Source organism: Vigna unguiculata, chromosome 2 (genome assembly GCF_004118075.2).
Source record: "Vigna unguiculata cultivar IT97K-499-35 chromosome 2, ASM411807v1, whole genome shotgun sequence".
Taxonomy (NCBI): domain Eukaryota; kingdom Viridiplantae; phylum Streptophyta; class Magnoliopsida; order Fabales; family Fabaceae; genus Vigna; species Vigna unguiculata.
This window is the reverse complement of record NC_040280.1, coordinates 8,734,849-8,745,832: the sequence shown is the minus strand read 5'-3', so window position 1 is coordinate 8,745,832 and position 10,984 is coordinate 8,734,849. Positions and strand designations below refer to the sequence as shown.

The following is a 10,984-nucleotide window of genomic DNA, read 5'->3' as shown; positions in this document are numbered from 1 at the left end:
ATTCTTACCTTTCTCACGGTTCTCGCTCAGGCGAAGAGTGTTGAGTTTGGGCGACACAAACACTCGCTCAGGCGAGACGGCCTCGCCTAAGCGAGATGTCGTGGTTGTGTTTTATGCTTTGTTTGCCTTTTAGCCCAAGCGAGTTTGATATGGGTGTTTAGGCGAGAGATGATCTCGCCTAGGCGAGTGGATCTCGCCTAAGCGAGATAACTTGATGTTGTTGATGTTTTAAGCTCGCTCAAGCGAGGTGAGTTAGCCTAAGCGAGGCTGAGGGCTTAGCTTGGGCGAGAGGTCCCTAGCTTAAGCGAATTTATGCAAGTTACTGATGAAGGATTATCTTGTTCCTTTTTAAGATTAATGAATATGGTGTGAGTTGATTAAGAAAGCTAAGCGAAATCCCCACTGGACATTAAGATAGAAAGCTATCTAGATGTGAAGGTTCCTTTCACAAAGCTCAAGAGAAGAAGATGATGGATTGATTCAAAATGAAAAGGAAATGGAAAGCACATAAACCATAGAAAACCAAGAACAATTAAAGGAAGAAGAAAACATAAAATGGAAAGGAAAGAAATGGTAAAAATGTGAGAAGCACGCCACTACAAGGCTAGGCTAGAAGCCATGGCAACCTTGAAGATGAGTGGATGTGTGCCGCCACTTGCTATGCAAGATAAGGCTTAAAAGTATTCACTCCCAAGGGAGGAAACTCTCACAAATGGTTGAGACACAAGAGTGTTTTTACTTCAAAATGTTCAACCCTTTTACATGTCTAGGAGCACCCCTTATATAGAAGAGTTTAGGGGCCTCTAAGCAAATAAAAGATACCTAAGGATGTCTCTACAAAAACCTAACCCTAGCTTCTAGAAACTAGGTCAAATAAGGTTACAAAAATAAGACACCAAAGAGCTAACTATGGTGTATGCAAGGCTAATTTCGTTCTAGCACAAAAGGAGACAAAGAATGTGTCTCATATGTCTCCAAAAAGTGCCAAAGTGTGCTAAAAACAAAGGAGACCAAAGGTACATAGGTACACTTGTTTTATGCCTTTTACTTTATGCTTTATGTCTTTGCTTTACTCTCTCCTCTACATCATTTATGCTCCCCAATCACCAGGCACCACATAGCATTGCTTTCTTACTCCTAATTAACCTACAAAGCAAATAAACATAGATTAGCATGTTGGCTTAAGTTAAGTCAACTATAGTCAACAAGTCAAACCTAGTCAAAAGTCAATAAGTCAACTAAAGTTCATTCAACTAAGTCAACTTTGGGAATCAAAAATAACAAACACAAATGAAAGAGATGAAGCATTAGTGAACTTCCTTTCTAAACATGCTTAGTCTTCTTAAGCATGTGCCTCCATCCTTGGTTGGGGTCAATCTTTTATCAATTACTATGTTTCATGTGTTTGTGAGTGTGTGTTTTAGTTGTTTATCATAAGGATGGATTGTATATGCATGTGGTGTGATGTTTGGGCTTAAAGGACTATGTCCAATAGGGGTCTGGGATGTGCTCGGTGGTTTGACACATGATGGGCATGGAACTGGTTGAGTTCTTGTCGGCTACTAATGGGCGAGGAGTCCTTAGTATGGTGATTGCATGTGTCGGGCGCACGATGGGCAAGGAACTGCTATGTTCCCGTTGGCTACTATTTGGCGAGGAGTCCATAGTTTGGTGATTACGTGCGTGCTAGGGTCCAAGTGTGAGACTTGGATGTTTTACTACAAACGAGGAGTCTGTAGGGCAGGACTATGAGCGGGATAGGCTCATAGGGTTGGATCACGAATGAGTTAGTTTCGTGGGAGCACAGGGAAGTCCCAAGACCTAGTTCATGCATATGACTCATGAAGGACTATAAGGTCATGGTTTGGGTGATTTGGAAATTATGAATTTAAATGTGTTATTTTGGGTTGCGAAACATATTTATATTCATGTTTTGTTTATACATATTGTGCATAGCTCACCCTTTCTGTGTGTGTGTGGTGATGATCGGATAACTTGTTATCTGGGAGCAAACGATGTGACAGGTGGGCCAGGAGATGCTTAGACTCGAAGCGAGGGCTAGCATGGGATATTTTTGTGGATATATATGTATATGGTTATTATTTTATCTTTGAGAATAGTATGTAAACCCTTTGGGAGTCTTTGACTTGTAATTCGGTTTTATGAATTATTGACTCCTAGATTTATGGATTTTAATTTTGTAAAGTTTTAAATTTCCCACGTTTTTGGAAAATGGTTTTTATTAAATGCGACACTTGTTGGATTTCAAATTTTTATTTATTTATTATCATTAATATTCCTTAGGGATGTTACAATTGGTATAAGAGCAAAAGTTTTGAAAATATTTTGGGGCTAGTGGGGAGTGAGCTTATCGATGTGTTTGTTTGTGCATGTTGTGTGTTGAATGGGAAGATGTGTGTGGTTTTGTTGACTAAGTGATTGATTTATAACAGTTGTGATGTGGCGTATCCAGGCTATGACTGCTAACAGAAGGAGAAGGAGTGGTGGTGTTGATGACATCGCGGAGGCGATTCACTGGATGGTGGATGCGATGCAGCCACCTGTAGCGGCACAACCTAGGACGGTGGTCGCACCAGTTAGGGTGCCAACTGTGGAGGATTTTCTACGCCACCAGCCAGCTGAGTTCATTGGCAAGGCTTCCCCCGATGAAGCGGATGCATGGCTCCGCAAGTGTGAGAAAATCTTCAAAGTGATGAACTGCGAAGATGAACAGAAATTGTTGTTCGCTGCGTACCTGCTGAATGGGGATGCTGAATACTGGTGGGCAGGCATGCAACAACAGATGGAGAATAGTGAAGAGCCAGTGACTTGGGCCAACTTTAGAGCTCGTTTCCTGGAGAAGTACTTTCCAGATACGGCGAGACAGGACAAAGAGGCTGAATTCCTAGCATTGCAGCAGGGAGACATGACAATGCAGGAGTATGTGAATAGATTCGAGCACTTGGCGAGGTATTCTTCATAGAACATCACGGAAGAGTGGAAGTGTTTAAAGTTTGAGCGAGGTCTCAGACTTGAGCTGAAGAGGGTGGTAACCCTTCTGAGAGAGAGGAGATTTCCCATCTTGGTGGAGCAGGCCAAGAGTGCTGAGAGTCTTGAGAAGGGCCCTGGTCCTATTGTGAGCCGACATCATAAGAATGTTGTGGAGGCTAGGCAGATGAAAAAGTCATACAATCGACCACAGACATCTCAGGGTCCAGTTGCTACCAGTGTGGCGGACCCCACCTGAAAAGGAATTGTCCACAGCTGGCAGGTGGAGTAGGAGGGTCAGGCGACCATCGCAAGTGTTTTATATGCGACAAACCAGGACACTTCGCCAACAATTGTCCAGCGAAGAAGAGCCTTAGCACGAAGAAATCAGTCACATTGCCAGCAGAGCGAGCTAGGGCAGTGGGCAGAGTCTTTGCCCTGACTACCACCGAGGCAACCTAGCAGAATGGGGCTCCTAAAAGGGTCGGGAAAACCATAATAAAGTACAATTTCGTTTTATTTTTAAAACCCATTTTTAAGACACCTATAAAAGGCAAAGTTTAGGTAAAAAGAAGGGTTTATGCAATTGTTCTGTGGCAGCTTGAGAGGAGAACGAAATTGGAGAGTGAGAGGTTGAGTTGGGTGTGCAAGGGCCGAAGCAAGGGGGAAATCGTGAATCAAGGGGTCTTGTCTTTACAATTTTTGATCACATATTCCAGGTTAGGGGAGTTGAACCCTTGTTGTAAATTATTGGTCTGATTGTATGAGATTGATGATTTATTGCCAGTGAAATTTGAGTTGTTTGTGGGGTGAATTCGGGGTGGGGTAATTGGGTACTGTTGTATTGAAAATTACCTGTGAATTGGTGTTCATGATGGCTATTATGTATTGTGTATACTATTATGGTATGAAAAGTGATAGTGGGAGTTTGTATGGCGTTTGTACCTTGCTGTATTGCAAGTGTAATGTTGGCAAATTGAATTGGTGTATTTTGGGAGCGTTTTGGGTTCACTGATGCAGTGCTCGTGTGCGTAAAACAATGTAGAACCTGCAATTCTCGCTCAGGCGGGTGGGACTCGCCTAGGAGAGACATGCATGGATTCATATTCTTACCTTTCTCGCGGTTCTCGCTCAGGCGAAGAGTGTTGAGTTTGGGCGACACAAACACTCGCTCAGGCGAGTGAGGTTTGCCTAAGCGAGATAGTGATGGAGTTGCGTGTTTTGAGCGCAACTTCTCGTCCAGGCGAGGGTTTTGTGGGTTTTGGGCGAATCATGGTCTCGCTTAGGCGAGACGGCCTCGCCTAAGCGAGATGTCGTGGTTATGTTTTATGCTTTGTTTGCCTTTTAGCCCAGGTGAATTTGATATGGGTGTTTGGGCGAGAGATGATCTCGCCTAGGCGAGTGGATCTCGCCTAAGCGAGATAACTTGATGTTGTTGATGCTTTAAGCTCGCTCAGGCGAGGTGAGTTACCCTAAGCGAGGCTGAGGGCTTAGCTTGGGCGAGAGGTCCCTAGCTTAAGTGAATTTATGCGAGTTACTATGTTTCATGTGTTTGTGAGTGTGTGTTTTGGTTGTTTATCATAAGGATGGATTGTATATGCATGTGGTGTGATGTTTGGGCTTGAAGGACTAAGTCCAATAAGGGTCTGGGATGTGCACGGTGGTTGGACACATGATGGGCATGGAACTAGTTGAGTTCCTGTCGGTTACTAATGGGTGATGAGTCCTTAGTATGGTGCTTGCATGTGTCGGGCGCACGATGGGCAAGGAACTGCTATGTTCCCGTCTGCTACTATTGGGCGAGGAGTCCATAGTATGGTGAATGCGTGCGTGCCAGGGTCCAAGTGTGAGACTTGGATGTTTTACTACAGACGAGGAGTCTGTAGGGCAGGACTATGAGCGGGATAAGCTCATAGGGTTGGACCACGAATGAGTTAGTTTCGTGGGAGCACAGGGAAGTCCCAAGACCTAGTTCATGCATATGACTCATGAAGGACTATGAGGTCATGGTTTGGGTGATTTGGAAATTATGAATTTAAACATGTTATTTTGGGTTGCGAAACATATTTATATTCATGTTTTGTTTATACATATTGTGCATAGCTCACCCTTTGTGTGTGTGTGTGTGGCGATGATCGGATAACTTGTTATCTGGGAGCAGATGATGTGACAGGTGGGCCAGGAGATGCTTAGACTCGGAGCGAGGGCTAGCATGGGATTTTTTTGTAGATATATATGTATATGGTTATTATTTTATCTTTGAGAATACTATGTAAACCCTTTGGAAGTCTTTGACTTGTGATTCGGTTTTATGAATTATTGACTCTTGGATTTATGGATTTTAATTTTGTAAAGTTTTAAATTTCCCGCGTTTTTGGAAAAATAGTTTTTATTAAATGCGACACTTGTTGGATTTCGAATTTTTATTTTTTTATTATCAGTAATATTCCTTAAAGATGTTACATTACCTTGTACCAAGTCAAGGGTTGATTTATTGGTAAATTAGATTGTGAATTTCACTGTCCAGAACTTCCACTTGATGGACCTAAATCTTCATATTTAAGGCCAACCTGAATTTACAAAAATAAAGATAGTGTATTTTGTTTATGCATGACTTCATTAAAGAAAGGAAAACTGAAGTCCAATTTACTAGTTCAGTTGTATTTGTTCAGTTAATTGAACAAAACACAACATGGAAAAGAAAATAACTGGCTTTAGTTAATTTGAGACTAACTTGATATGTCCATTGTTGGAAGGAGAGATCAACTATGCTTCCATTCTTCAAACCTTTCAATATCATTGGACCAATGATCCCAGCACCCCATGTGTCAAAAAAAGCTCCATAGTTTTGAAGCACGAAAGGTTTGCATTATTTGATGTAGTAAGAGAACATGTTTGATGATAAAGTAAAAGGATATGAGGAGGGATTAACAAGCCAATGCATATATAAACCAATATTGCCTCAGCCTTCTATTCTTATATACAACATAAGAAGTAAAGCCAAACCTGAAATCCCACTGTTAAGCTCAGGAGATCAATTATGTTCTTCCTAGTCACTAGTTTGATGGGGATGTCTACTCCAACCTTAGCTTTGTTATTGTTGCCAGTTCCACTCCCTGAAAAGTTGTCCATAATGTCACATATAATATTTTGCGATGTAGTGAAATAAAAACATTGTCATCAGATGTCGTTACTTTTAATTTTATTTTACCTACAAGCTTTCTGTAACATCCCATCAGGATATTACGAGTTTATAATAAAATAAAGAAAATAAATAAATAGCAAAGCATTTAATAATACTTCTCTTTCCCAAACGAGGGAAAAGTGAAACTTTCACATAGATATATAATAGAAACTGAACTTTAACATTTGCCAAATGTCATAATCCTTAATAAAAATCTCAAATGAGCTTACATTTCATTTCCAAAAACAGAAAATACAAGTATATAAAATGCCCCGGATATCCGCTCTTCGTAGCTAAGCTTCACCTGAGCCACCTGCATCAACAACATCTACTCCCGTGTACCGCGTACACGATCATCGCCAAACACACGCAGATAGGATGAGCATAACAGATAACACATATACATAAAGCTTACAGGTATATAATCATACAACCACATGTAACTATACATAACTTAAACATCTCACATTGTTCCATTCTTTAATTTCTACCATCTGACCCCCAATCAAATTATTCGTGTTCTACATCGTTTAATGAATTACTTCAAGGTGACCTGCTGCCATACCTATCGGCCACAACCGATAGAGCATGTGTGGGAAAACATGCTACGGATCATACACCGTAACGCCAGGTAGAGTTCCCATATACGAACATAGTCTGTATCGTCCCAAGACTACCAAACTCGTCAGCCAACAACTGAGGCGGGCAATCGAACTAGACCCATCCCTACTGGCCACAACCAGCACACTCACACCGGCAACACTCGCCAACCCGAGCCACAACTCAAGGGTTACTCGTGTCCATCCGCCATCCCGAGCCACAACTCAAGAGATGCTATTCTGAGCCACAACTCAAGGAATATCACGTGCTTAACCCCTATCCCGAGCCACAACTCAAGGGATACGTTCCGAACCACAACTCAAGGAACACCAGCAATCCCACCTTTAAAGCACCACTAGTCGCGTTGTAGATCACAAGTACAAAACCATAATTCCAAGCTGCAGCAGTTCAAATCGCTTGGCGGGGGACATGTGCCGCCAAGCGCTGCCAGCTCCCAGACCGCCTGGCAGGTACCGCCAGGCGCACAACGCCTCAAAATTTCCCCTCACTACAGGTACCGCCTGGCGGTATTACTCTCACCGCCTGGCGGTATTACTCTCACCGCCTGGCGGTATTACTCTCACCGCCAGGCGCCTACGTAGTAGTGGCTCATTGTTGCACCTATATCGCCTGGCGCCACGGACTGACCGCCAGGCGCTACACTATCAGGTTCTCTCTGGTTCTCTCTCTATCGCCTGGCGGAGTCGTTCTCTATCGCCTGGCGGAGTCGCTCTCTCCCGCCAGGCGCTATACCAGAACAACTTGTTTCTAGTTTAACATATTTTGGTACCTCTAATGATCCTTCATTCCCTTCCACGGCCCTCTCCATCCCTTACTCCACCCCCAAGTTTAATATTAAGGTAAATATTACCTAGCATAATCATAGTTAACCCACTCATACCCACACAAAACAGAAAATTTATACCTGATACATATACCATTGGTTCTATTGACATGTGATTAACAATCTCAATCAATTATCCTATACTCGGACTGGCTCAGGTTCATACCCATCCAACTTTAGTTGTGACTTATACTCTATTCCTACTTAAAGCCTATTTTCCAACCTCACGACCCACTTAAGATTCTCCATCCTTTATCCTTCATGACTTGTTATCCCACTCAAAATATATATCCAATAGGAACATTTTCATTGAATTACCCTTTATTATTTCATGACTAGATTATCATCGCATCTAACCCGAACCAAACGCACTCCAAACTTTGCCACAAGCCTCTAATCTCCTCGCTGTCGCCTGGCGGTATCCTCTAGTCCGCTAGGCGGTACACCAGACCTGGAAAAAATCCAGGTTCAGTCACGACCCATCACATTTTCCCCCATTCTCTTGCTGCGTTTCCTGTCAAATATTCCCTTAATTCACACTCCCACTCACTCGTATATAGACCCATGTGTAATCCTCCCCTCAATCTATACCACTTTCTCCCTTACGATTTCAACATCAACTGGTTTAATAGTAAAGTCCCCTTTACCTCCAACCCTAACACTGTTCCATTACTTATACAGATCCTTCAAGTCGAAAATTAACAAAATACCACCTCCATTATCTTATAACTACCAATCCCCACCTTTTTCCCCGATTAGAATTCTCCCAGAAAGCACAGAACCAGAAAATCGAGTCAACAGACTAGCGTCGCCTAGCGGAAATTCATCACCGCCAGGCAGATCATAAAAATAAGCCCAGAATCTAATCATCCATTTGCGTCGCCTGGCGGTACAGGGTTCCACCGCCAGGCGCTGCCCCCAGAAACACCCCAAACACACACAATTGGCATGAGCCGTCTGGCGGCTATGTATAGCCCGCCAGGCGGTTTCTGGAAAATTTCCAAAAATTAGAATTTCAGAACCAAAACAAGAATCATGCATTCATATCATCATATAGTTCGTGGAATTTAATAAAACACTAAAGCAACAGAGTCCAGCTCCCCTAACCTGGATCCTTTAGCTTAAACTTTGGCAATTTGGGAAGTTCTCCTTTGATCACCCACCTTCCTTAATTCCTCACTAATCAGTACCTCAACTCTCACTCAAACCTCACAAACTCTCAAATTTTTGTGCTCTCTCTCTCTCTCTGTATATTTTCCAGCTTGCCAAACTTTAGTTATTAACCTAATTTCACCATTTAAAAGATGCCTAAAGCTAGGTGATTAATCCCAAAACGAAAATGGCATTGAATAGGATGTAATGTTCTATTAACTCACCCACGGCTGCCTATCCAGCCTCCTTTGACCGCCCATTCACTTAGGGTTTTCCTTCCACCTTTCCATATTCAAGCTAAAACCAAAAATACCAAAAAATATAAAGTGTAATGTAAGTTCTCTAAGGCTTGAACCCATAACCATGCAATTGTCAAATCAATGCCAAACCATCATTCCAATTCATGTTTCTTGCTAACAATCATAATTCAATTATCATATTATACCAAAACATGATTACATAGAATTAAATAATAAAACAATAACACCCAAAAGTTAGCATACGGACTCGAACCCAAGTCCTCTCACACAAACCAAGTACTCTCAACCACATGAGCTAGCACTTTTCCACGTCATGCCAACCATAATTTAATGTCATAATCATTTCCCCACCCGCATTTATTAATTAATTATTTAATTAATTAATTAAATCCTACAGGTCTTACACTTTCCATTTATTAAAGCATGTAGAGCATGACCAAGGGACTCAATGTGAAGGACAGTTTGAGAACCAGCATCATCTTCAATACCAATACTGCAGAAAAATATTGATGTGTTACGTGTTATAGTGAAAGACAAGTCTGAAGAAAGACTCCTTAGCCTTAAAGGCATATTCTATACCTTAACGAGTACCACAAATAATCACTTTTATCAGCGATTGTATTTATTTGCTCCAATAATCCAAATTTGGAGAATGAATCATCCTTTGAAATGCCAACGGGTTCACTAATCCAACTCCATCCTGAGCCAGAGCCAACTTCTTCCTTTAAGGATTCAGTTGTGAAGCTTGAAATCATAGATGCAGAAATCCTAGAATTCTTTTCAACTAAAATGGTAACAATTCTGTAAAATTTGACTACCTGAGAGATAAAAAAAGAAAACAATATATACACACACGTATACTTTTCAAAAATCAAGATTATCTATACCAGAAATCAAAATTGAACCAAATAATATTGAAAAGAATAGTAACTATATCAAACAACAGAATAAGAGAAAAATATAATAAACAAAAAATTTTCTCCTAAAGTGTGAGGAGTACCTTCTACCATAAATTATACTTAAAGAACTCTTTCATTTTAATCATAACTACACCTAATAATTGTTAAGGTTTGGGTGGAAAAAATATGGAAAATCAATAGAATAACAAGCTATAACCTATAAATCAAAGTTTGATTGGAAAATACTCCTACCGTTTTACTGAGAAGAAGAAAGACCACACTGCTTTAAGAAAAAAGGAGACCGGAAAAGAGATCAAAATTATATTGATAATTGTATGAAATCTAAAAATGAAAATTGTAAGTGAAATTTGAGAGCGAAAATAAAGAAGCAAACTAAGAAGACGAGAACAACCCTGAAAATTAAAAACTAGAGAGAACAAAGATCAGAAGAAAAGAAGAACAAAAAATGCCTAAAGAGAAAAACATGAAAAAACTTACAAACCACTAAATTGTTGTGCAATAAGTACTCTATGACTAATTTGAATTTTGGTTTGATAAGAAATCAATGTTTGCAACATTGAGCGATAAGAAATCACATTCCCTCGTCGAAATTCCCAAACCTATTTGAAAGACATCCAGAAGCAAAGTGATTAATTATAATCTAAGTTTTCACCTTTAATCAAAGTAACTTCTCAATTATTAGCAAAAACTTATTCAATCATATGAAAGTTTCTAAAATTAATCAAATTAATCAAATTTGATAACGCTGTCATCAAGCGATCAAATTAATACTACTTATCTATAACAACTTCAGTATTGTTAAGAAAGTAGCCAAAAAATTAGTATGGGTTAAGTTAACCCTAAGTCGTCTCCCAACGAACACGGAATTGATTTTTAACAAGTTAGTTCTTATAATATCTATACAAAAGAGTTAGTCAAATAAAATATCAAAAATATGAAAGATAAATATAAAAAGATAAAATAAGATAGAAACAATAGTAAAGAAAAAATAGGTCGATTCCACTGCTTTTTCAAAATAGGATTCATCATTGGTTTC

At 40.3% G+C, this 10,984-nt stretch overlaps 1 protein-coding gene across 1 annotated transcript; it reads left to right on the top strand.

Annotated features, from left to right (window-relative positions):
- Nucleotides 1-2,476: 2,476 nt before the first annotated feature.
- LOC114174436 lies at nt 2,477-3,247 on the top strand. Its single transcript, XM_028059278.1, has 2 exons — nt 2,477-2,970; nt 3,031-3,247. The coding sequence occupies exons 1-2, from the start codon at nt 2,477-2,479 to the stop codon at nt 3,245-3,247; spliced, it is 711 nt and encodes a 236-aa protein (XP_027915079.1).
- The last annotated feature ends 7,737 nt before the right edge of the window (nt 3,248-10,984 follow it).